At 39.5% G+C, this 27,767-nt stretch overlaps 1 protein-coding gene across 4 annotated transcripts in view; it reads left to right on the forward strand.

Annotated features, from left to right (window-relative positions):
• The window catches only part of KDM4C (lysine demethylase 4C), a 276,437-nt gene that overhangs the window by 8,498 nt on the left and 240,172 nt on the right, over window positions 1-27,767 (forward strand). For all 4 annotated transcript variants that reach the window (XM_084899580.1, XM_084899582.1, XM_084899583.1 and 1 more), the window contains 3 exons: window positions 3,600-3,760; window positions 8,932-9,107; window positions 10,653-10,767. In XM_084899580.1, the coding sequence (XP_084755706.1) occupies window positions 3,617-3,760; window positions 8,932-9,107; window positions 10,653-10,767 (435 nt within the window). In that variant the 5' untranslated portion in view covers window positions 3,600-3,616. The remainder of the gene's footprint in view (window positions 1-3,599; window positions 3,761-8,931; window positions 9,108-10,652; window positions 10,768-27,767) is intronic.

Consider the following 27,767-nt stretch of genomic DNA (forward strand, 5'->3'; position numbering starts at 1 on the left):
GATCACGGGAGCTGAGCCCTAGAGCCGTGGTTTTCATTTGTTCACTTAGCAGAAGGTGTGGTGCTATTTGGTCCCACCTTGAAATATTGACCTTTTATCATCTAGTTTGGTAGGTAAATCTTAGAAAGAACTCAAGTATGTATTTTAACTGAACACTACGCTGTGATATTCATAACTTACAAAAATATTTAAAAACATTAGATAAGACCAAACCTTCGACGTTTAATGAAAATAAAGCAATATACTAAATTGCATACAATGTATGCTCCCAATTGTGTTTAAATGTGTTTATAAATGTGCCTGTTTAGAAAATATACACTGGAATCTTAACTTGGTGGTGGGATTAATAGTAATTTGAAATTTTCCTTTATTAAAGTTTTTTGACAATAAACTTTGCATTGTAATAGAAAAGGCTCAGTTGAAAATACAAATTTCCTATACATTAATATGTATTTGCACATAGGCAAAGTAAAACCTTTATTAAAATGTTGGTTAAAGCCCAGGTTTCTATTGGCTGTGTTTTGGAGACTTCTGTCCACGTGGAATTTGCATTTCACATTATGATTCATCTTTTTGTTCCAAGCCTGATTTTTTTCTCTTTCCTGTCTAAGTTATAAAAGCTTACCAAGCCTTGTTTCTCATCTTTGCTGAGGATTTCCTTTCTCTCTGCCCTGCTCAAGATTGTTGATGATGAATATTCACTTATGGTTGCTCATTACTTGATAATTTGGAAAGTTTTAATATTCATTATTAAGGTCATCCATATGGCATGAGTTTAAGGGATGGAGAGGGTTTTGGGTGAATTAGGCGATATCTTTCTGTTAAGTTTGGAAAATATCTAGTTTTAGTGGGATTCAGAAACAAAATAGAAAGAAACATGCAGTGAAAGATGAGGAAAATGAAAGCATTATGAACCAACCAAACAAAACATGGCCTGAATAGTTTATTTTTGTGGACATTGGTGAGGGTTTGGTCTTGCATTTATTAAAACCATATTTTATGGTCATTGAGAAGCATTAGGTAACAGATTATGATTTTTCTTTGTGTGTGTATAATGATTGTATTTATTATAATTTGCTTAAATACCTGAGATTTTTGAGGAAAATTAAAGTTATCTAGTAGACATTGAAAATACTTTTGGATTTGTTTGCATGTCAAGGAAGCCCTGTATTGGTACCAAAATTAAAGAGAATAAATTATCATTAAGTACCTGTGCAAGGTACTGTGCCAAATATTGCATATAGGATAAAAATATAGCAAACCCCTCTCCCTCAAGCTGGTCTTTTGGACAGGTAGTTGTCAAAGTTGTTCAAATGATCATAATTCTTTAAAGTAATATTCTTTGCATTCCTTAAAGGACTGGCAGATAGTTGTGGCTACTGTTTTCCAACTTTTTTTTTTTTTTTAAAGTATAACTGATACCTCATATGTGATTGCGAATCTTTATGAATAATTTCAAAAAGTTTGCATACTAAATTGTCAAAATACTTCAAATTTTGGGCCCCATTTTTAATTTACTTATTAAATTAAAAAAATTTTGTGTGTTAATCCTCATCTGAGGATATTTTCCCATTGGTTTTTAGGGAGAGAAGGAGACAGAGGGAAAGACAAGAGAGAAATATGGATGTGAGAGAAACACATGATTGGTTGCCTCCTGCACTAGCCCTGACCAGGTCCCAGGCCAGGGAGAAGCCTGCAACCAAGGTACATGCACTTCACCGGAATTGAACCTGAGACCCTTTAATCTGCAGGTCGACCCAACATTCACTGAACCAAACTGGCTATGGCTGGGCCTTGTTTTTCATACTTGAAACTAAGATGGGTAATTTCCAGATATCTAAATGATTTAAGCTGAGATCTCTGGAGATCTGATGGTGATGTAGTTCCTCCGTTGGTGCCAGAGAATCCCTGGGTACACGGGTGGTTCAGTGTGGCTGGCCAGGCAGCCTGCCTGAGGTGGATGCCCATGGGTTGAGGCGGCATGTGGTGGGCAATGTGGCAGGTGGGGTGGGTCAGAACATTGAGGACCTGGGAGACTCAGGTAGCTCTTTCAGGTTCCAGAAAGTGTTTCTTCCTTCCCAGGCCTCTGGAGAGAAACAGTCCAAGTCCAGCAAGCAATCATGTGAAATGCAAGTTTTTGAAACTATTGAAATGGCTTTCTTACGTTGTTTTGTGTGGGTGTCCTTACCAATTATATTGCATACTAATAGGAATTTAGGAGTCAAATTAGGTTTATGCATTATTCAGAGTAATAGGAGAACAATCCTTTTTTTCCTATTCATTTAGAATTATTAGTTAGTATTGGTTACATTTTTTTCCCCGGTCCTCTCTGGACTCAAATTTTTGTGTAATTTTCCTAAAAATTGGAATTAATGAAGAAGTAAGGTTTTTTTTTAAAGAAAGTATTTATTGAAAACTGTTCAGACTTATTTTTGTAGCCCTTTCATAAATCTTTCCTAAATCGATACCTCAGGTTTGTATGTTTTAAAAATGACTTTTATGCCCTGCCAAGGTAGCACTCAGTTGAATGTTGTCTTGATATACCAAGGTTGCAGGTGTAATCCCTGGTCTGGTTTTGCAATTCCATCTTCAGTGGCTCCTTCTTCTGCCTAGAGAAATACTCAGGCCACTCCTATTTTTGGGCCACGGGAAAAGTAGGGCTGCTTTCCCTGTAACAAATGTTTCTGCAAAGGTAATCTGGGGGCTTTTCCCCTTTTCTCACTGCTCAGATATTTATATTCTTTACCAGTCAAACAAATGAACCTGTTTTCTAAGTGACTTTCCTGTGTTTGGGACCAATGCTTTCTTTTTTCCTGCATTTGGTATCATTTTATATAAGTAAAAACATTTTGGCATTTCTTCCTTCAGTTAGCAGGTAGTGTTGTAGCAGATATTATGGGCCAGGCTGGATCCCAGACTGGATATCAGGGTCTAAAGAGATGGAGAGCCTGCTTTTTCCGTAGTTAAGGAGCTTAGAGTTCATTGTGTGGTTGGAACTGGCAGACAATGGGACAGGTAACTGCTTTAAGAGGAATGCAGAGGGGGAGGTAGAAATACACAGATGGTTCGCATAGGCCTGCTCCAAAGCATTGGGAATTTTGACACTGGGCAGGAGTTTGCCAGGTAAGGAAACAGGTAAAGGATGCTTCAGTGGGAGGAAATAATTTGGGCAAAGGCAGAGAAAGCCATACTTGTTTAGAGAAGCACAAATCGATGAGTTCTGTTGGAGCCTAAAGTACAATGCAGGCTGTGGTAGTGGACAAGGCCATGATAGTTATGCAAGAGACTGATCTAAATGATTCTGTGTATCCTGCACAGGGGTGAGACTTTCATCCTGCAGCTCATGGATTTGGGCACATGTACCTGTATAAATGAAGGGAGGTGGGTAGGAAAAGAAAGGGAAGGAGAAGCGGCATTTTTTTGTTTCTTTCCCCCATAGCAGTCTAGAGAGAGATGAGAGAACAATAGGGTGGTGGAAAGAATTGGTGAGTAACTAAAAGACATGCTGCTGGGAGCTTACATGCCATTTGGGAGAAATGGTCACCAACCTTAACCTTAGCAATAATTCATTGCTGATGACCGTGTCCTCTTCTCTGCAGAGGCCATCCCAGCCATCATGGAGGTGGCTGAGCCGGAGAGTCGGCTGAATCCCAGCTGTAAGATCATGACCTTCAGACCTTCCATGGAGGAGTTCCGGGAGTTCAACAAATACCTCGCATACATGGAGTCTAAGGGAGCCCACCGAGCGGGTCTTGCAAAGGTGATTCTCCTCAGATCCTTTAAACCTGAATGACCACTTGGCCTTTCTGTTGGGCTCTTAGTCTTCATGATGTGGGAAATGGTTTCTCCCAAAGGAAGATATTTGTAAAATCTTTATTTTTGTTAATCCATATGGAGCATTTATTTTTTTCAAAGAATATTTTTTTTTTTAACTCTTTTTAGGTTGTGTTCTAGGTTTTTTTTTTTTTTTTTTTTTTTTTTTTTTTTTTTGTGTGTGTGTGTGTGTGTGTGTGTGTGTGTGTTGTTTGTTTTAAACCAAAAGCAGTTCATAGAAATGACAGAGATTGATATATGAGTTTTAGAGGTGTTATTGATGGCTTTCATTAGTTTCCCATAGAGGACAGTTATTAACTGTGTCGGCCTGTGGACTAAAGGGTCCCAGGTTTTATTCTGGCCAAGGGCACATTGGATTGCGGGCTCGATCCCCCCAGTAGGGGGTGTGCAGGAGGCAGCCCATCAATGATTCCCTCTCATCATTGATGTTTCTGTCTCTCTATCCCTCTCCCTTCCTGTCTGAAATCAATGAAAATACATTAAAAAATATGTTAAAAAGGAAGATAAAACAAAGAGAAAGTAAATGTTTATGATGAATTTCTCAGATGAGTGATCTTTACTTTAACCACTTTATTAGGTCAGCTCTTTTAAAGATCTCATTTTTAGAACCTCAATACTTCCAGATTATTTTGTGGGATAATAGTCATTCTCAGTTTAGGAGAATGTTATTGTTTCAGAATCACTTGACAAACACAATTTACAGTAAACTCACAGTGAGTTGTCACAACTTGGGCCTTGTTGGGTTGAGGGTGACTGTCCTCTTCTCTGGGCTCTGGGTGCAGCCCTTTGTCCTGTTCTCCCCCTTTTGTTTCCTGAAAGCATACACAGTCTTGTGTTCCATAGAGATTAGTGGTTGTCCTGTGGTAGGGTGGCAGGCATGTTTAGTAACATGAGAATAGGAAGCAGCAACTGCCCTCACAAGGGACTGTCAGGCACCGAGTGCACCTGTGTCGCCTTTGGTGTTATGGATCAGAATAAAGTTAATGAGAACTACAATTAACCTTCTGAATCTTGAACAAAACACACCTGGGTCCAGACTTTTTTGAAAAGTGAGACTCATTGAGCAAGTTGGAGATACTCATTTATTCAGCTTGTGAAGATTTCCTTTTACTTAATTAGGAATACAGTGAACTGTTGGTTTTTAGTCATCTTTGCCATCTCTATCAAGTCACATAAATTCAGTTTTACCTAGTTTCCCTCTTTTTTTCTAGAACTTGCAGCAAATAAATGTATAAGACTGCATCAAATCAAATCAGATTGCAAAAATTAAAGCTATTAATGTTGATAGTTTGCTTTGAGGGCTAGCCCTGGGGAACAGAGCCATCCATGAGAGACTTCGTTAATGCACCATTAATGAATTGGTCTTGATTTATCATTTGATAATGATGGTTGAGTAGTTCCTTAGTTTCTCAAGAAATGACTTTGGTCTCAGGTTACAGTCTGTCTTAGTTTTTTATTTTAGCAACATCTTTTATATTTGTACTAGAGGCCCAGTGCATGAAGTTCTTGCATGGGTAGGGTCGGCAATCAGGGCCGATCTTTGGGGTGACGATGTGGGCGATCAGGACGGGGGTGGGAGTGTAGGGGGTGGGCTGGCTGTTGGCACCCGCCTTGGCTGGCCTAGGGCCTGCAGGCTGAGGGCAGCTCCTGCATTGAGCACCTGTCCCCATAGCAACCAGTTGTTCCACCTTTTGGTTGACTTGCACATCAGGCTTTTATTATATAGGATTTTATTTTTTAGTTTATCTTTATTGTTGAAAGTATTACAGATGTCCTTTTTTCCCCTCATTAATATCCCCTCGCTTCCTTCTCCTAGGCCTTCACCACATGGACTGTGTCCATGGGTTATGCATATATGCAATAGCTTCTTTGGTTAATCTCTTCTCATCCCCCTCCTTCCCTCTGAGATTTATATTTTAGATTTAACTTTTATTTCCAGAGTGAGAGATTTGACACCCTAACTATCTACAAAGTTGGTGGCTGAGTTGGGAAAGCGTAGAGTGACAGGCTCCTTAAATGTAAAGCTTGTATTATTTTTGTGGAGGAAGAGTATGATAACCATTATTATATCTAAGGCCAAGGCATTTACCTTGGCCTGGATGGTGTGGCTCAATGGTTGAGTATGGATCTAGGAACCAGGAGGTCACAGTTCAATTCTAGGTCAGGGCACATGCCCTGTTGTGGGTTCCATCTCCAATAGGGGACGTACAGGAGGCAACCAATCAATGATTCTCATCATTGCTGTTTCTTTTTTATTTTTTTATTTTATTTATTTATTTATTTTAATATATTTTATTGATTTTGTACAGAGAGGAAGAGAAAGGGATAGAGAGTTAGAAACATCGATGAGAGAGAGTCATCGATCAGCTGCCTCTTGCACACCCCCTACTGGGGATATGCCCGCAACCAAGGTACATGCCCTTGACCGGAATCGAACTCGGGTCCCTTCAGTCCCCAAGCCGACGCTCTATCCATTGAGCCAAACCGGTCCCGGCTCTTTTTTATTTTTTTAAATAAATGTGGGGAGCAGGCCTAAGACAGCAGGTGGACATCCCCTGAGGGCTCCCAAATTGTGAGAGGGTGTAGGCCGGGCTGAAGGGCTCCCTCCCAGTGTATGAATTTCGTGCACTGAGCCTCTTATATGAAAAGATAAGTAGTGCAAATATAGATTTTTTTCTTTAAACCTAATCCTAATACTAAACCTAACACTAATCATAAACCTAACCTTAGCTTTCAAACCTTAACCTTAACCCTAGCACTAACACTAACTGAATCTATGCCTATCCCTAACCGAAACCCTAACCTAACCTAACCTAATCTAACCTAACCTAATCTATTACTCTATATCTAACTCTAACTTTAACTCTATCCTTATTCCAAACTCTGACCTAAACTCTAGCCCTATCTTAACCGATTGTAGCTTTTAACTTAACTCTAATCCTAACCCTAACACTAACTTTCTAACCCTAGTCCTAATTTTATCCTTAAGCCAAATGGTAACAACCTACCACTAACCCTAAACCTAAACCTACCCCTAATCTTAATCCTAATTCTAAACCTAAACCTCTTAAATAAACAAAATAAACTTTAAATCTAACAAGGTATTTAGAGGGTAAAGAGTTGCTGTTTTGCAAGATAGAGTTCTGGATATGGATGATGGTGATAGTTGCATACAATATGAAGTACTTAATATCACTGAACGGTACACTTAAAAACAGATAAGATGGTAATTGTTATGTAACATGTATTTACCATAATAAAAAGATTTAAGAAAAAACAAAAACAACCCTAATCTAACTCTAAACTTAAACATAGCCCTAATATTTAAATTCTAAATTTAACCCTAAACCTAAGCATAACCATAACCCTAACACTAACCATAAACCTATCCCTAACCCTAACCCAATCCTTAGCCTCATCTCTAAACTCAACTCTATACCTACTAGTAAACCTAACTGTATTAGTCCTTATCCTAACCCAAAACCTACCTAACTTTTAACATTAACCTTAAACATAAACCTATACCTAACCTGAATTCTAACTTTGACACTAACCGTATACTAACCCTAATAACTTTCATCCTAATCTGTAATTGTAGTATTAATTCTGATGTTTGCTTTATAATAATTTACAGAACTAAATATTTAGAATGATATTTTTTGTATGTGTACTGTTTCACAATTTTTTAAAGAAGTTTGTCTTAAAAAATTAAAACATCTTCTGAAGGTAGATAAATTTTTCCTAACTGGTTTTTTACAGAGAAGAAGGGAGAGAGATAGAGAGCTAGAAACGTCTATGAGAGAGAAACATCGACCAGCTGCCTCTTGCACACCCCCTGCTGGGGATGCGCCCGCAACCAATGTACATGCCCTTGACCGGAATCGAACCTGGGACCTTTCAGTCTGCAGACCGATGCTCTACCACTGAGCCAAACCGGTTTCAGCTCATTGTCTTTTTTCATTATGTCAAGAGAAAAGATATTTCTGGTGTGGTAAACAAAGCTTTGGAGGTAAATTGACAGCATGATTGACTTAGCCATTGTAGTCAGTCATTTTCAGACAAATGAAAAGTTAACATATACATTGGCTGAATAAATATTTAGTTATTTTTCTCACTAGTTCCTAAATAGTACCTAAACTTTAGAAATTATTTTAGTACTTTTTAAAAAATTTCTTTTTTTTTTAATAGATGAGAACCCCCCCCCCCCCCTTTTTTTTTTGCATAAGTTCAGGTAATTTTTTTAAAAAAAAATATGTTTTATTGATTTTTTTTTACAGAGAGGAAGGGAGAGGGATAGAGAGTTAGAAACATCGATGAGAGAGAAACATCGATCAGCTGCCTCCTGCACACCCCCTACTGGGGATGTGCCCGCAACCAAGGTACATGCTCTTGACTGGAATTGAACCACAGGCCAAAGCTCTATCCACTGAGCTAAACCGGTTTTTGGCTTTAAATTTCTTTACTGATTACAATGTTACATATGTGTCCTTATCCTCCCCCTCATGCCCTTTTGTCCGAGTCCATTTGTTAGGCTTATATGCATGCATACAAGTCCTTTGGTTTATCTAGTTCTGTCTCTTAATTTTAAAGTTTAAAATTGAGTTCAGCCAGTGTGTCTCAGTGGTTGGGCTTCAACCATGAAGCAAGAGGTCAGGGTTCAATTCCAGGTCAGGGCACATGTCTGGGTTGGGGCCTCAATCCCCAGTAGGGGGCGTGCAAGAGGCAGCTGATCAGTGATTCTCTTATATCATTAATGTTTCTCTCTCTGACTCTCCCTTCCTCTCTGAAATCAATAAAAATATATTAAAAAAAATAAAATTGAGAGGTTAATAATATCAACTAAGAAATGAAGTTAATATAAGTACAGTATTTTGTATAGTTAGTACTCAATAAGTTTTGCTGTGTAAAAGAATCCTTGTCAGTAAGGTGAATACTTGGGAGAATGTGAGCATTACCCTTAATATGAATCTTCATGATCCTTTTACACATTTGTCAGAAATGCTGACAAACTCTTCACTTGTATTCTGTTGAAATATGCGAGCTAAGTAGCTACTTGGGATATTTTCAAGATAATATTTTATTTCATTTTATTTTTAGGTGATTCCTCCTAAGGAGTGGAAGCCACGGCAGTGCTATGATGACATTGATAATTTGCTCATCCCAGCACCAATTCAGCAGATGGTCACAGGGCAGTCGGGACTGTTCACTCAATATAATATCCAGAAAAAAGCCATGACAGTGAAGGAGTTCAGGCAGCTGGCCAACAGTGGCAAGTGAGTGGGTTCAATTTGCTGCTTTTATTTCTTTCAAAGATATACTTGGACATGGTCAGAAACCAGTAGATGGAGCTTGTAATGAAAACGAATCTCCTGCATAATCTTTCAGTCCTAATTTGCCTATTTTTGTAGTTCATGTGATTGCCTACTTGCATTTAGTTTGTTGCTATGAAAATTGTTCTTCATTTCACCATCTCATTCATAATATCTGTAAATGGGTTTTTTTTTTAGTTGTCATGAGTTTAAAAAAAAGTAAATTTTATTGATTTTTTACAGAGAGGAATAGAGAGGGATAGAGAGTTAGAAACATCGATGAGAGCCGAAACCAGTTTGGCTCAGCGGTAGAGCGTCGGTCTGCGGACTGAAAGGTCCCAGGTTCGATTCCAGTCAAGGGCATGTACGTTGGTTGCGGGCGCATCCCTAGTAGGGGATGTGCAAGAGGCAGCTGGTCGATGTTTCTCTCTCATAGATGTTTCTAGCTCTCTATCTCTCTTCCTTCCTCTCTGTAAAAAATTAATAAAATATATTAAAAAAAAGAAAAAAAAAAAGAAACATTGATGAGAGAGAATCATTGATCAGCTGCCTCTTGCACACCTCCTACCGGGGATGTGCCCGCAACCAAGGTACATGCCCTCGACCGGAATTGAACCCCTGGACCTTTCAGTCTACAGGCCAACACTCTATCCACTGAGCCCAAGCGGTTTCAGCTGTCATGAGTTTTTGAGTGTACTCATGATTCATCTTTGTAAGGCAAATTTTCTTCTTTGTGTGACAATGTTTAAGTCTTAAATGATAAATTATACATATTAGAATATGTAATTATAAATATTGTACATAAAAGAAAATTCTTGAATGACTTCAATGGCCACCATTATTGCTTTAGTTGCCAATTGCAGAGTGATTAAAAAACAAGTTATGTTGTTGCTGACATGTATTGTGTAGTTAGGCACCAGATGGTTGTGGCTGTACTAAATATGTATAGATATTTTTTCTTGTCATTATTCCCTAAACAATGCAGTATAACAACTATTTACATAGCATTTTCATTGTATTAGGTATTATAAGTAATCTAGAGATTAAAGTATATGGGAGGATGTGGGTAGCTTTTATCCAAATACAAGGGCATTTTATATGAAGCATTCATGGATTTTGGTATCCATGGGGAGATTCTGGAACCAATCCGTCATGAATACTGAGGGATGACTGTATAGTATAATTGATTCAAGATTTAAGGACATATTTCAAAAGTTAAATAATGATTTTTTGACAACTATCTACTTCTGTTGTTGACACTGTCAGGAAAATATTTTCCTTACTAGTAAAAAATGCAAAGTTTTCATAGTGTTATTTAGAAATTTTAAGAGTATTCAGATATCTATGATAAATACGTATGCATATTTACTTCTTAGATTTGACATTATAAGTAGCTAAGTATTTTCATTTTGATAGAATTTTCTTTAGAAAGTGATATAAATCAAATGGGTGGGGAAAAATCTTAAAATTGTCTTACTAATTTGTACTTTTTTCATGGACTTTTTCCAGATACTGTACTCCAAGATACTTGGATTATGAAGATTTGGAGCGCAAGTACTGGAAGAACCTAACTTTTGTGGCACCTATCTATGGTGCAGACATTAATGGGAGCATATATGATGAGGTATATTTATATTATAATAGGTTTGTAAAGGGTCATGTCACGTTGCTACTTATGTGACCACTTTAGGTGGTTGAGTAGTCATTTGTTGTGCTTTGTGTGATTCATAATTCCTAACAGGTCAAGAGTAAGTAGACACATCAACAGTATTTCTGCAGCTGGTATTTTCAAATAGAAGCCAGCTAATTGAACAAATACCTGGTTATTCAACAGTAATATAGTATGTGGCTATCTGGCTAATCTTTAAATTGTGTCAAATTTTTAAAAAATAAGACCCATGATGAAACTATTTGGAAAACAGGAAATATTCATAATACCACATTAAGGCAAAAAGCAGTATTTTAATATGTGTTCATTTTTCCACAAGTTTTTCTTTAATAATTTTTCTTCAAATTGTAAGAATTTTTAAAAAAGTGCCTATTATTAGTGTCTTTTCGGTGTCTCTAGTTTTGGCTTTATGCTCAAAACTTTTGTGAATGGTTTGCACATGTTTCCCAGGGTATAGAATTGTTTCTGTAGTGCACATGCCTAGGAGTGGTTAACTGTAGAATAAAATTATTTTCAATTCTACACCTTTCTATGGCACTGTTTGTGAGTTCCCACTGCTGCACATTCTCTGGCACTCTATTTTCATCAGTCTTTTAATTTTAACTACTCAGTTGGGTGTATGTATTATCTTTTTGTTTAATTGTGTTATGATTTTTCACCTTATTAAAAAAAGCATTTTTATTGATTTCAAAGAGGAGGGGAGAGGAAGAGAGAGATTGAAACATCAGTGATGAGAGAGAATCATTGATTGGCTGCCTCCTGCACGCCCCCTATTGGGGACTGAGCCCACAACCCGGGCATGTACCCTGACTGGAATCACACCTGGAACCCTTCAGTCCATAGGCCAGTGCTCTCTCCACTGAGCAAAACCAGCTAAGGCTCCCCTTACTTTTAATATATTTTATTGATATTTTACAGAGAGGAGGAGAGAGGGATAGAGAGTTAGAAACATCGATGAGAGAGAGTCATCGATCAGCTGCCTCTTGCACACCCCCCACTGGGGATGTGCCCGCAACCAAGGTACATGCCCTTGACTGGAATCAAACCCGGGACCCTTCAGTCCGCAGGCCGATGCTCTATCCACTGAGCCAAACCTGTTTCGGCTCCCCTTATTTTTAATGGCTCTTTGGATTTCCCCTTGAACATAGTACCTGTTTAAGCTTCTTGTACATTTTTCTTCTGTCATGCATTTCTTATTGATTTATAGTTTTTTAGACAATCTGGGTATGAAGTAGTTCACAATTTCAAATTTTCCATATGGATTTCCAATTGTTGCACACTGTTACTTTTTAAAAGGTTTATTTATTGATTTGAGAGAGAGAGGAAAGAAGAGCAAGGGTGGGGGGGGAGGGAAGGGGGCGGAGGGAGAAACATTGATTTCCCCCCCCCCCCACAGTTTATGCATTTATTGGTTGCTCCTTATACTATCGATAGTTTGTGTCCTGACCGGAGATTGAACCCAGAAACTTGGCCTATCAGAATAATCATCTAACCAACTGAGCAACCTGGCTAGGGCCTGAATACTTATTGAAAGCCCATTCTTTTTTTTTCTTTTAAAAAAAAAATATATTTTATTGATTTTTACACAGAGAGGAATTAAGAGATAGAGAGTTAGAAACGTCGATGAGAGAGAGTCATCGACCAGCTGCCTCTTGCACACACCCCCACTGGGGATGAGCCCGCAACCAAGGTACATGCCCTCGACTGGAATCCAACCTGGGACCTTTCAGTCCACAGGCCGATGCTCTATCCACTGAGCCAAACCGGTTTCGGCTGAAAGCCCATTCTTATTTTTTAATATGAATTGGGTATCAGATGATACTGTGGACCAGGGGTCCTCAAACTTTTTAAAGTGGGGGCCAGATCACGGTCCCTCAGAGAGCTGGAGGGCCGGACTATATGAACTACTAATTCCTACTGTAACACCTTGGCTGCGCTCACTGCCCAAAAAACCTGGCGGGCAGGATCAGACTCCCCTGGGGGCTGCATGTGGCCCGCGGGCTGTAGTTTGATGACCCCTGCTGTGGACTTATTGTTGTCATTATTAGATGTAATGATGGCTATATAAATATTTTTTTGTTATCAACTGAAAATGCATACCTAAAAAATATATAGGTGAAGTAACATAAAGTCTGGGACTTAGTTTTTAAGAAATTTCAGAAAACGAAGTGGAATTGGGTGTAGTTGAATGAATTGGCAAACTATTAGTTATTGGAGCTCACTGATGAATTATATGATATCTTAAATATGTATATGTTTGAAATATTAAGAATAAAAGTAAAAAAAGAAAGAAAACATCCTTCATTCTCATTCTGGTTTTTCACTAGTATAAGTAACTTCTGTATGGAAACCTTTTTTCTTTATTAGTAAGGTATTACATACTTGGGTAGAAAAATGGCAGCATAGGAAAAAATATGAAGAAAAAAATTACTCATAAGCTTACCAAATAGAAATCACCATTTTATGATTTCCCTTTGGCCTTTTATTTTATGTGAGTACGTGTGTATTTTTCAGGTGTGTGTTTGGATATATGTATGAGTTTCTCCACCAAAGATCCGAGGGGGTTTTAATAGTATTTTTAGAAGCATTTTCAGTGTTGCTCTCCAGAGGCCCATTTCAGTGCGTTCTACCTCCAGGCAATTCTGTACTGCCATTTTCAAATTGTAGCTTTATTAAATTGCTACTATATTTTAGTATTTCAATTCCAAGTGTGTTATTATTGATTTATTCTTTAGTGTTAACAAATATCTTTTAAGTTTAACATATTAAGATTACTTTTTTTTGGGAAAATAAGTACCATTACCACGAAGGCTTTCTTTTCTTTCTTTTTTTTTTTTTTCTTAAATATATTTTACTGATTTTGTACAGAGAGGAAGGGAGAGAGATAGAGAGTTAGAAACATTGATGAGAGAGAGTCATCGATCAGCTGCCTTTTGCACACCCCCTACTGGGGATATGCCCGCAACCAAGGTATAATACATGCCCTTGACCGGAATCGAACCCGGGACCTTTCAGTCCAGAGGCTGACGCTCTATCCATTGAGCCAAACCGGTCTCGGCCTCACGAAGGCTTTCTTACAGAACATGGTCGGTCCTTTGTCTTATTAAATCAGGTTCTGTGGGATTTTCATTGGAGTGGGTGAGGACATATAAATACTGTCGATAGTTTACAATTGCGGCCCATCGAGGTTACATTGCTTTTCCAAAATTTCAGGGCTAGGAGAAGGGGGTGCCAGGTGCTCTTATCCCCACATCACTTTTAAGGAAGCAATTTCGTACTCAGTCTTATAGTTGTGGGGATATGGAAAACCAGGTCGATGTCAACTACAAATTTCTCCTGAGCTGATGGTTTATTTTGGGCTTTCTCTATGGTTTCTTTGCTATGGTATCCTGGCACGTTTTCAGGCTTCTGAACAGAAAACTTATTTGAATCAAACTGATTCTGGGCTGAGAAGTTGTGTGTCTGAGTGCTCTAAATAAAATGAAACTCAGTCTGAGTTATTATTTCTAACTAGCCCTTCGGATCATTGAGTTCTTTTTACCTCTTGGATATATAATTAGAGTTAGAAGCAGTATATTTGGGACCTTTTTAATAATCCTATATAATAAAAGGCTAACATGCAAATTGTCTCCTCAACTGGGAGTTTGACCTGGGAATTCAACTGGGAGTACCGGGGCAGGAACAGCCAACTACCCATGGCCTCTCCCACCCCTTGCCTCCCCCTCACCCCAGATTGGGGGTGGGGTCGGCTGGCCAATCGCTGTCTGCCCCCTCACCTCGTCCAGCCCAGCCCTATTGGCCCTCATCAGAGCAGGCTGGCTGGACCCCACCCATGCGTGGATTTGTGTACCTGGTTTCTAGTAATTGACATAAAAGCCCTGAACTAGGTTTCCATATTTGATAGTGGAGTAATAGTTATTTCCTACACCAATGAGGCTGCTGGACTTTGGTTTACTATGCTTATCAATTTACTGCTTGTGTTAAAAAACCAGTTATACATTGGCATTGCTTCAAGCAAACATTGGCTTTAGACTAAGATTTGAATAACTTGTTATTAAAAGCCAATGAAAAAAATCCACTGTTTTGTAAAAATGCAGTTTTAAAGCTTCCTCATTATTTATAGGTTTGGGGGCCTGGAATCTGTCATTTTGGTAGGATTTGCAAGTAATAGTATGTTATAGATTTCATCTAGGCTCTGCAGGAGCATTTAGTAGCTCCCAAGCTAAGCTGACATTTTCAGTGCTTTTGTGACATAAAGAAAGACCTGAGTATCTGTTTCTTTGCCAATAACATGCTGTTTTGATTATTTAGCTCTGTTGTATATTTTGAAGTCAGGTAGCATGATACCTCCAGCCTTATTCTTTTGTTTCAGGATTGCTTTGGCAATTCTGGGTCTTCTGTGGTTCCATACAAATTTGATGATTTCTTGTTCTATTTCTTTAAAAAATGACATTGGGATTTTGATGGAGATTGCATTAAATCTGAATATTGCTCTGGGTAAAATGGCCATTTTAACTATGTTGATTTTTCCAATCCATGAACACGGGATATTTTTCCATTTCGTTGTGTCTTTTTCTTTTTTTTTTTTAATAAGTTTTTATTTTTCATATTATTACAAATGTTCCTTCCCCCCCACCCCACCATTGCTCTCCTCCACCAGGTTCCCACCCCACCCTCTGCCCTTTCCCCTCTCCCCATTGTCCTCATCCATAGGTGCACAGTTTATGTTCAGTCTCTTCCCACGCCCCCCTCTCCCCTTTTCCCCAAGAATCGTCGGTTCACTCCCCTTCCATACCTCTGATTCTATTATATTCAACAGTTAATATTGTTCATCAGATTTTTTTAATTTCCTTGGTTTTTAGATTCACTTGTTGATAATTACGTATTTGTTGTTCATAATTTTTATCTTTGTTTACTTTCTCTTCTGAAAGAACCCCCTTCAGCAATTCATATAATTCTGGTTTGGTGGTGATGAACTCCTTTAGCTTTTTTTTATTAGTGAAGCTCTTTATCTGGCCTTCGATTCTGAGTGATAGCTTTGCTGGGTAGCTTATTTTTGGCTGTAGGTTCTTGCTATTCATCACCTTGAATATTTCTTGCCATTCCCTTCTGGCCTGCATGGTTTCTGTTGAGAAGTCAGCTGACAATCGTATAGGTGCTCCTTTATAAGTTACTACCTTCTTTGCTCTTGCTTCTTTTAATATTCTCTCTTTATCTTTTGCTCTTGGAATTTTAATAATGATGTGTCTCGGTGTGGTCCTCTTTGGATTCCTTTTGTTTGGAGTTCTGTGCGCTTCCTGGACTTGTAAGTCAAATTCTTTCACCAGGTGGGGGAAGTTTTCTGTCACTATTTCTTTCAGTATGTTTTCGATATCTTGCTCTCTCTCATCTTCTGGAACCCCCATAATTCTGATGTTGGTTCGCTTGAAGTTGTCCCAGAGGTTTCTTACATTATCTTCAATTTTCTGGATTCTCTTGCCTTCTAGCTTCTGTGGAGGAGTGTCTTCTGGCTCTTTATGTTCCAAATCTTTGACTTGATTCTTGCGATCTTCCCTTCTGTTTTTAGGACTCTGTAGAATATTTTTTATTTCAGACAATGTATTCTTTATTTCTTGTTGGTCCCTTATCATTTCTTGTTGACTCCTTATTAATTCTAGTTGATCTCTTTTCATATCCTCATAGGCCTTATCCATCTTTTCTAGGAAATTCTTGAAAAACCTTATAAGCGTAGATTTGAACTCTATATCCAGACGCTTTTTGTCCTCCATTTCTTTCGTTTGTGATCTATTTTGTTGTCGCATTTCGCAGTTACAGATGGGACGGGGTTTCAGGGTGGAGCCTGCAGCTTTGGCTTCCGTCAGCCCCGCCCTATGCGGGTCCTTCAGTGCTCGCTGCCGGCGCCTCTGAGAGAAAGGTGCCCTCGATTTTCGCCTGCTGCCAAACAGTCTATGCTCTCCCACAATGAGCCCGGTATTGGGGTTCAGTTCAGTTGGAAGTGGAGTTGGAGGTGGCGTTCACAGCAGTCTGGAGCCCCAGTCTCCTTCCCGTCAGGGCAATCCCGCGGCACAGCCGACCGTCCCTTCTCTGGGGGCAGTGTGTGCGCCTCCGGGACCTCCTTTCTCCGCTACCCCGGGGTTCCACCTTACAGCCCAGCTCCCTATGGCTGAGCCTGAGTCCCCGGGGTCTGGCCCAGAACTGGGGTTCAGAGCAGTCGGGGGCCCAGAACAGTCGGAGTTTTCTCTCCTTCCCGCTTGGGAACGCCCGCCAGGCACTCGGCCTCCCTCCTCTCCGGCTCCGTCCTCTCCGCGCGCGCCGCGTGTCTCCGTACCTTAGGCTTTTACAGCTCCTCCGTGCTTCCTTCTGGTTTTCTCCTTGCTTCTTGTTGTAGGATTTCCAGTCAGTCGACTTTCCTGTAGTTCTGGGTAATGTCCATTTTATATTTTAGTTGTATTTTATTAAAATTGTTGTGTGCGGCTGCGGCTAGTTGCCTACCCGAGCAGCCATCTTGGATTCTCCCCTCGTTGTGTCTTTTTCAATCTCTTTCAATAATGCTTTGTAATTTTCAGTATATAGGTCTTTCACATTCTTTGTTAAGTTGATTCCTAGGTATTTTACTCTTTTGATTGTGATTGCAAAAGGAATTGTTTTCTCTATTTCTTTTTATGAAGTTTTATTGTTGGTATACAGGAAGGCAATGGATTTTTGTACATTGATTTTGTATCCTGCAACTTGACTGTATTTGTTTATTGTTTCCAGTAGTTTTTTGGTAGAGTCTTTAGGGTTTTCTACATATAGCATCATGTCATCTGCAAAAAGTGACAGTGACTTCTTCCTTCCCTATTTGGATGCCTTTTATTTCTTTCTCTTGCCTTATTGCTCTGGCTAGCACTTCCAGTACTGTGTTGAGTAAGAGTGGTGAGAGAGGACATCCTTGTCTTGTTCCTGATCCTAGGGGAAAAGCTTTCAGTATTTTACCACTGAGTATGATATTGGCTGAGGTTTTATCTTATACTAGAGGCCTGGTACACGAAATTCGTGCATGGGGGTGTGTGTCCCTCAGCCCAGCCTGCACCCTCTGCAACTTGGGACCCTTTAGGAATGTCCGACTGCCTGTGTAGGCCCGATCCCGGTAGGACATCCCTCTTACATTCCAGGACTGCTGGCTCCCAACTGCTCACCTGCCTGCCTTCCTGATTGCCCCTAACTGCTTCTGCCTTCCAGCCTGATCACCCCTTAATCACTCCCCTGCCAGCCTGATTGATGCCTAACTGCTCCCCTGACAGCCTGTTTGCCCCTAACTGCCCTCCCCTGCAGGCCTGGTCCGTCCTCCCCCCCCCCCCCCCATCCCCAACTGCTCTCCCCTGCAGGCCTTGGTCCCCTCAACTGCCCTTCCCTTCAGGCCCCGTCATCACCAACTTCCCTCCTCTGTTAGCCTCGTCACCCCTAACTTCCCTCCCCTGCAGGCTTGATCGCCCCCAACTGCCCTCCCTTACAGGCCTGGTCCCTCCCAACTGCCTTCCGCTGCTGGCCATCTTGTGCGGCTATCTTTAAAAAAAAATTAATAAAAAAATGTAAAAAAAAAAAAAAAAAAGACCCCCCGTGCCCCCCCCAAATATATATATATATATATATATATATATATATATATATATATATATATATATTTGATTTTTTTACAGAGAGGAAGAGAGAGTTAGAAACATTAATGATAGAGAAACATAGATCAGCTGCCTCCGCACACCCCCTACTGGGGATGTGCCCGCAACCAAGGTACATGCCCTTGACTGGAAACGAAATGTACCTAGTTTACAGGTTTGTTGGGGAATGTGCGGGAGGCAATTAATTGATGTGTCTCTCTCACATGGATGTTTCTCTCTCTCTCTAATTCTTCCTCTCCCTCTCCCTTCTACTCTCAAAAAAAAAAAAAAAAAAATCAATGGGAAAAATGTCATCAGGTGAGGATTAACAGCAAAAAATTAGTCCTCTGTTAAAAGAGGCATGGAAGTTTTTTAGGATACAAACACATAGAAAAAGAAGACAAATGGAAAAGAGGAATAGGGAGAAAAAAGTCCTGTGTGAGATAGTTTGGCTTGGCTAAGGGGCATGAAAGTCAACAGGTCTCTATGGGAAAGAGAAGGTAGAACATTTCTGGGACAGCCAGTAGCCTTGTGTACCTCCACAGGTCTTCGAAGACAGAATGCATCTCCTTGTTCTGTGTGTGAAAACTACGAAGAGGCATCAAGATTATTTACTTACACTAGTACAGTACTGAGTGAGTCATTCAGGCGTGTGTTTTATGCTCCTTCAGGTTGCATTTCTAGTAATACCTGTCATGTAGTATTAAGGTAATCCTCTTAATGATGATAGTGGTTCGTTGAATCCAGGTTTAAAATGAAACTCCATGTGCTTTGCTTAAACTTGCTATAATATCCCTAACCCCTAACACTGGAAGTGTCTCCAAATATATTGTGGGATTCCAGAAAAGTCTTCTTTGCAAGATTTCCCTTTAGTTGAGTAGGAACAGATAGCTCCTCCTGTAATCCTCACTCACCTCCTCTATCACCAGGCTTCTGGTTTGATTGCCTCATTTCATCACAGGCAGTGCAGTCTGCAGCGCCCGTGGGAGCTGAGGTTTTTCAGAGCAGAGCACCAACCAGGAGGAGTCTACCTTATCCTCATTATTACAGTTACTACTTAAGAGCACTTTATCCTTCTTTGGATGTTTTATGCCCAGGTACTTCTTTCTTCTGAAATAACCTATGAGGTGGCATTGCATTGAGATTGAAAAATTTCCTTTGTATATAGCCACCTTTGCTGACAGTTTCCACATCATTGGAGAAAGACCTGCTTCTACAGTGAGGAATCTGTTTCGCCTGTGCTCTCCAGCTTGTGCCATTCACTGTTCTTAAATGTTCCAGACTTGTTTTGAAACCCAGCTCCTTCACTGAATCATGTTTTCCACCACTGCAGCCACCTCCACATGTCTGAAGGTAACCACGCCTTCTTCTGTACCACCCTGGGCCTCAGTGGTCTCCTGCCCTAAGAGTGGCTACCAGTCCATTGTACAGGAATATCTCTAGTTTTCAAATATCGAGTTGGCTCAAGTAACGAGGCTAAGCTTCCAGGAACAACGTGGCTCTGTTCGGTAGATGGGGATGTGTTGGGATCATGCCTAATGTGCTTCCCTTCCTCCAACTCTTTCTATTGGGTGGCCTTGTCTAGGCTTCTTATGCTCGCTTACCTTCTTTTTGGGTTTTCCCACCATCTCAGAAAGCATTGTTACTACTAATAATGGCAAGATAATAGTAGTGATGCCTAATGCATTTAATAGGGGCAAAAGAAAGAAAATCCTTTGGTGAGAACAGCTGAGATACAAGTGGACTCTCTGGAATTGTATTACTGAAATGATTCTGTGGGTGGATGTTCAGAGTCATTACAGAGGTTTTTGATTCAGACAGTGAATTTTGGGTAAGGAGATACATGTTATTACATCCAATATTTGGAAACTGAGTACAGAAAATGAAGGATATGTATTTATATGACTATTTCTTCTGCAGTAGACTCTGAGTCTAGTAATGGCAGGTATCATTTCTCATAGATTCTCCAGCCCCAGCCCCTATCATAGTGTCTGCTGCAAAGGTTGCACCCGCATAATTGTACAGTTGATTAGTGAATGACATTGGAAAAACAGTATAAGGCCAAATCATAAAGTTTCCTGAATGTTTTTAGTTATTATTCTGTCCTCTTGAAGGACGTTTGGAATTATTTAGTAGGGAAATATGATGGGTTCAGAATTATTCTTTAAAAAGTGTGATCAGCACTGGCTGATGTGGCTCAGTTGGTTGAGTGTCATTCTGTGCACTGAGAAGTTGCTCCTTTCCTTTCCTCTCTACCTAAAAATCAATAAAAACATTAAAAAAAAGTGTGTTCATATAATGGTCTGCAAGATGGCCTGGTCATAGCAAGAGGCTAGGAAAGTGCTTTGAAAAGGAGGAAGAGGAAGAAGTTAGAATGATCTTTTGGTTTGTGTGTTTTTCTCAATGCCAGTACTCTGAGATAGTGGCTCTCAATCTTTTTAATTTAATTTAATTTTTTTTATTGTTTTGACACCATGTGTGTTTTTCATGGGTATCTTGCTGTTAGCATTTCAAATGAAGGTTAATTTTCTAAAGTACAAATTTTCTAGATGTTATTTACTGGCAGGATATTTTTTCTTACATGATATTTTTCCACTGTTACCCCCTTTTTTAATTTAAATATTAGGAGGCTTTTGGAAATTTTATAATGTAGTTTTGATAGCTTTTACATTTTAATTATTTGCGCTAAAATATGACTGCTTTAGGCTCATTACATGATATGCAATTTTACTATAAGATGAACTGCCAATAAGAATTTTTGTTAACACTTTAGGAAAAGTTTTTTGTACAGTACAATAAATTTTCCTAGAATATTCGCTTATTTCAATTAGCTAATTTAATTTTCTCTGAGAAATTGACTACTATTCAACTTTCAAACTCAGCACTTTAACAACAATCTTATTCTACCTTGTGTGTATTAGTGGAAAGGATTATTTGCTTTCTTGAGGAGGCCCTGAGCATTCCTAGTACTAGGCTGGATTTGGATATCAAAAACCCACTTCTCCACACCATGGGTACAAGAAATCTCAAACAAGCTTGTTGCAGTGAGAGGGCAGCTGCTGTGAGCCAAGTCTCCGTCTGTTACCTGGGTCCTGATTTGAGTTGGGCATGGGAAGCTAAGCAGCCATGGGGGCAGAAGACCTCCCTCAGAAGGGGTGAAGGTTCAGGCCCCTGCCAAGTTGCGGTGGGGGGGTGGGGGTAGGGTAAGTATCTGTGCCCCACCTCTGTTGACCCCCAGGTTCTCTCCTGATGGCCCCTCTGTGACTGTGCCTGTCTTAGGTAGTTCCTTAAAAAGTTGTTTTATTTTCCTAAAGAAAAAAAATTTAGTGAGAGAGGAGTGGCATTATTTTACATTAAAAAAAAAATCTCTATGGTATAGTTTAATAGAAGACCTCTGATTCTTGTATCTACTTCTGGATTTACTCTGTTGTGATGTCATGTAGCCTCTGGAAAACTCCACCTCACACTCCTATAAGATTGAGAGTGAAAAAGGCAAATACTGTTTTGGTATAATTATGAAAACAGTTTTGATGCCACAGACCCTTTGATGGAATCTGGGTGTCTCCCAGTAGTCCCAAGACAACACTTTGAAAAATGCTACCTTAAGATATTCAGGAAAAGATTGATTCTCTGTGTGCAGTCTGCATAGATGATTGAAGGATCCTGAGGCAAGGCAACAGTGTTTTATTCTTGTTTATTGACCTTCAGGTAACTACATCTTTGATATGCACCTCAGAGACCTAATCCATTAGGAGACAGGGTTCTTATACTGTCAGCCAGGTAATTCTTTGGGGAGCATCATGCCATATATTCTGATATATAACTCTGGCAAAATTTTATAAGCAGAAAATGGACTTAGGATATGAAGTTCCTGTCTCTGAAAATATACAAAATATTTTAAATTATATTTCTGGATTTCCATTTAATATTAGTTTGCTAGTCTATTGCTTTTGTCATCCAGGTATTTATTAATAGATAATTGATGGAAAATTCAAAACAATTTGAAAAATACTCTGGCAAACCTTAAGACAAAAGTATAATATACTGTGAAAAATTTTTTTTGTTTGAATGTATTGTGTGGTTGGTTGGATATGTGTGTATGGGGTCCTATATCCAATTTCCATTTGTAGTCTGTGATTATAATTTTTAAAGTAAAAGAATGATCTTTTTGTTAATATAAATGTTAAATATTAAAATATTGGTATTATATAAGAGAAAACTTAAATCACTCATAATCCTGGCATTCAGAGACAACAGCTGTCAAAAAAATTTAGTGTATTTTTCCCCCCAATATTTTTTTTTTTTTTATCGATTTAATGCTTAATAATTTAACTTCTTAAAACATGTGATATCATTAGTGAACATAGTTTTGTCTCGTCTTTTCCCTCTCCCATTTTAACATATCGTGAATGCTTTCCCGGAATGATATACTTTCTTTAATGAGTGATTTAACATTCATCTCATCTGACTTTTATTGGTAGGATGCTTTTCTTGGGCAGGAGGAAGCAGATAAATCTGATGTGAAGAGGGATGTAGGCGAGTTGGGGAGGAAGGGACAGTATGACTCCCTCATCTTGCATGGGTCAGCGTGGGAGTGGTTCACACAATGGGGTGGCTAGGTCATTGCTACCCCAAGAATGGCACTTCGCCACAGACACTGTTTTATTTCCTGCCTTTTCTCCACAGCGTCTTGAAATAGAAGTCTATAGTAAACAGCACAGAATATTTGACCCATTTACTTATATAATCAATGCCTGTCATCTCTACCTGTGACTTTTGGGGAAGCTCTGTCTTTGCTTTGAGTCTTTATCTTTAAAGAGAAGGGATTGAATTAATAGCTGTCTGAGGTTCCTCTCAGTTTAATAATATTTGCTTTACATTAAGCAACATTTCCTCAAGAAGGTGAACTGAATTCTTTGATGAGATTTTATGAGTCCTAGATTTCTTTTGTATTAGAATTTTGTCAGGATCCCATTCATAAGAAATCTGTTGGCTGAAGCATGGAAATCTTCATACTAAGATTTTAGCCTTAATAGCATTTAGTCATATAGATGTCATTTTTTCCTCTTTCCACAATGGTGTAGCTTAAATACTTTCATCCACCAGATGGTGCTATTGGACAACAAATTTATCTGAGGCTGTGGGTTTCCAAAGGAGGTAAAACAGTTGAGTTTCTTTCCAATTTGTATTTTTTTTTTTTTTTTTTATCATGTCAGGATAATCATTTATCCTGAAATAAATAATTTGAAGCCAGGACAGTAACTGAATGTGTAATTTTCACATGCAAGGTAAAATATTATTCTACACATGTTTTGGTGCAAAGAGAGGGTTATGGGCCTGTGAAAATGTGGCTTTCAGATTTCAGTTCTGTGAAATAAAGCTTCCAGTTAATCAAAACACATTATCTGCCAGCATGTTATGGCTGGTCTTTAATGAATGAAGTCTTAGCCTGCCTGATCCCAAATTATGCCCTCCAGTCAGGGGAGGTGATGGCAGTTCTCTTCACATTGCATCAAGAATGTCCCATTAGCCCTAACTGGTTTGGCTCAGTGGATAGAGCTTCAGCCTGCGGACTCATGGGTCCCAGGTTCGATTCCGTTCAAGGACATGTATCTCGGTTACGGGCACATTCCCAGGAGGGAGTGTGCAGGAGGCAGCTGATCGATGTTTCTAACTCTCTATTCCTCTCCCTTTCTGTAAAAAAATCAAGAAAAAAAAAAAAGAAAAAAAAAAGGAATGTCCCATTAGTCTGGAAGCTGTGTTTTCTGAGGGGATATTGTCCAGGAATTGTTGATGGGAGAGACATAAATTTCTGCCTCAGATTGACCTCAGAGTACATGGCTACTGCCCTCAAGTGTCTTGCCTGTGAGAGGGTTAGGTGTTTAGAATCAATATTGTCTCTGGAAAACTTTCCAAAGAATAACAGCTGCCCCAGAACAGATTGGGCTGCTCTCAGTGAAAGGAACTACTGACCTTGGAATGTTCACGAGGAAATCATTCTGTGAGAAATAATTTCAATGAAATTGGGTTGGGTAGATTTTGATAGAATTGATAATTTTTATGTTAACTCTTCTCTTTACCACTCAAAGCTCACCAAAGTATATGTAGATGTTCCATTAAGTGCTAAATTGTTAACCAACAAATAAATGTGGAGTCCCATGCTGAGTGGTTTATGGGGTGTTAGAAGAGTTAGGGATATCAGTTGTTTGCCAGTGCAGGGTGCTTACTAGGTAGTTGGAGAGTCATGAATGGTTTTTCTAAAGGAGAAATAACACTTACCAGGTAGATTAGATACCCCATGGGTGGTAGGTATACTATGCACCATATGAATGTAAAGAGGTTAAGCTTCTGGGGACTGGCAGAACCCCTCAGAACCCAGGACATCAGACATGTGAACCACAGTGAAGAATGAGGATGCTCAAGTGTTCTAGGGCTGTGGTCAACAAACTGCAGCTCACGAGCCACATGCGGCTCTTTGGCCTCTTGAGTGTGGCTCTTCCACAAAATACCACGGCCTGGGCGAGTATATTTTGAAGACGTGGCGTTAAAAGAAGTTTAAGATTAAAAAACTTGGCTCTCCAAAGAAATTTCAGTTGTTGTACTGTTGATATTTGGCTCTGTTGACTAATGAGTTTGCTGACCACTGTTCTAACATATTAGATGGTCAGTATGCTTGGAAGGTGGGGATCTGTGGAAAGTGTTAGGGAAACAGCAGTGGGATTTTCCCCCCTCCTTTTTAAATCTTCACTGTTGAAAGTATTACAGCTGTCCCCCTTTCCTTCCCTGTTGATTCTCTCCACCTCACTCCCCCCCTCCCCAGGCCTTCCCTGCACTATTGTTTGTCCATGGGTTATACATATAAATTCTTTGGTTAATCTCTTACTATTCCCCCACCTCCCCCAACCCCTTCCCCCTCAACCTCCAGGCAGTGGGAATTGTTGAAGGGAAAAGAATATGAAACCCAGAGGTGAAAAAAAACAGTTTTAGTGCTGAATTTTTGGGTGATCATAAAGTCTTTGATGATTTGGAAGGAGTCTTGGAGATCACATGAGGTAGCCATCATATTTATAGATGAGGAACCTCAGACTGAAATATGAGGATGTCAGAGATGACAACCTACTTAGTGGGAGAGATGGGGCGACTTCCCCTTCTCTCTCTACAATTTCAGACTGTCTCCTGGAAGGATTATGGAAATTTTGAACCATACTACCTAATAATAGAGCAATATGCAAATTAACACCAATCTGCTACACCCACCAGCCACGCCCACCAGCTAATCAGAGTGAGTATGCAGATTAACCAACCAAGATGATGGTTAATCTGCATACACGGAGGGAGGAGAGAAGTGAAGACTGAAGACAGCATAGAAGGAAGAGGGAGGGAAAGTGGAAAGCATGGTGGCCTCGGCTGCTGGAGGGAAAGCACTGGCAGCGCTATGTGGGGCAGGGTGGGGCGAGGAAGCAGCAGGGGTGGCAGGCGCAGCGGACAGGTGTGCTGGGAGAGGCACGCAGCAGTGGTGGCAGCACACATGGCTTCGGAGACCAAGGCCTTCCTGCCTGCCCCACCCTGCCCTGCCCTACCTGCTGCAGCAGGAGAGGTGGGGTGGGCGTGGGAGAGGCCGTGGTGGCAGGAGGGAAGTCCGCCAGAAGTCTTGCAGTAATATTCCTGCAACTGGTTGTTAGTATGTATTGTATATGCCGGACCTCTTCTTCTCCTGCATTGTTATTTGCTGGGTGCTCAGTGTCTTAGTTCCCATTGCAGCTTTGGACTTGCCTGCAAATTATAAAAGGCCTTTGATAAAGCATGAATATTTGAAGCCCAGATCCTACTTTGGTCCCGTCCTTCCCCATTAAAAAAAAAAAAAAAGAAGATTATTTAGATTTCATTTTTATTATGATTTTTTTTAAAAAAAAAACATGGAAGCTGCTGTTTTTGTTTTTAAAAATATATATATTTTATTGATTTTTTTTACAGAGAGGAAGGGAGAGAGAGAGAGAATGTTAGAAACATTGATCAGCCGCCTCCTGCACACCCCATACTGGGGATGTGCCCGCAACCAAGGTACATGCCCTTGATCGGAATTGGACCTTGGACCTTTCAGTCTGCAGGCTGACGCTCTATCCACTGAACCAAACCGGTTTTGTTTTTTCAAAGAGGGAATTTATAAACAGATTAGGGAGATTCATATAACTATTATAAAAAGGAACTATTGATCCACACTTTCTGCTTCTAGAATCTGTTTTAGAAATGATCAAATATATAGATCAATGCTTTCACACCGAGATTATTTTCCATTTGTTTTAAATTACAGCCAAGAATGCAAAACATCATATGTGTATCACAAAGGAAAATAGTGATACAAATTGTTAGAGACATGAAGTGATATATACAATAAAGTAAATGTTAGAAAAATGTTCACAGTTCAATGAGGGGTGAATACACAACAGCTGTGTATAGATACACTGCCAAGACCTTGAAATGCCCATGTTGCCTTGTATAGAGGTATTGTATTATATTATGTAGACATATTTATACAAGTATTGTACACAGTTTCCCTCACAGATCCTCCCATTTGGCTGTGGAAAGAGAGATGGAGAGTTTGGGGACTTGCTTCCACACAGCTTCTTAGCATGGGTTCCTCAAAATAAGTCCCCTCTTGTCAGTGGGCTTTTGGGGTCATTAGAACAGAGTTAGAGTCATGAATCCAAGAAGTCTGATTCTAATTATGTCCTAATTTAAAACCATAAAAAATGGTTTCAGAGGAAGATAACATTAAGATGATAAAATGACTTTCTTATATTTGCAGGTTTATAAGGAAGCTTGATTATTTTTTTATAGTTTAAAAAAATATATTTTATTGATTTTTTTACAGAGAGGAAGAGAGGGATAGAGAGTTAGAAACATTGATGAGAGAGAAACATTTATCAGCTGCCTCCTGCACACCCCCCACAGGGGATGTGCCCGCAACCACAGTACATGCCCTTGACCGGAATCAAACCCGGGACCCTTCAGTCCGCAGGCCGACGCTCTATCCACTGAACCAAACCGGTTTTGGCAGGAAGCTTGATTATTAAAAAAAAAAGAAAAAAAAGAAAAGAAAAGAACTTAGGTTGTAGATGTTCTACAATGAGAAAATCTAGTTTAATATTTAGGAAAATTATTGTTTTCTCTTTTTCACTGAAGGAATAAGGTTGAGTCTATGTATATGATCCAAAATTTTACACTGTGAAGAATGAAAACAAGACCGTTAGATATTCCTTAGTTCATTCATTCATTCATTCATTCAATGAAGAATGAAAGAAAAACTTAACACTACCA

Source organism: Pipistrellus hanaki (assembly GCF_964339955.1).
Source record: "Pipistrellus hanaki genome assembly, chromosome: 11".
NCBI lineage: Eukaryota > Metazoa > Chordata > Mammalia > Chiroptera > Vespertilionidae > Pipistrellus > Pipistrellus hanaki.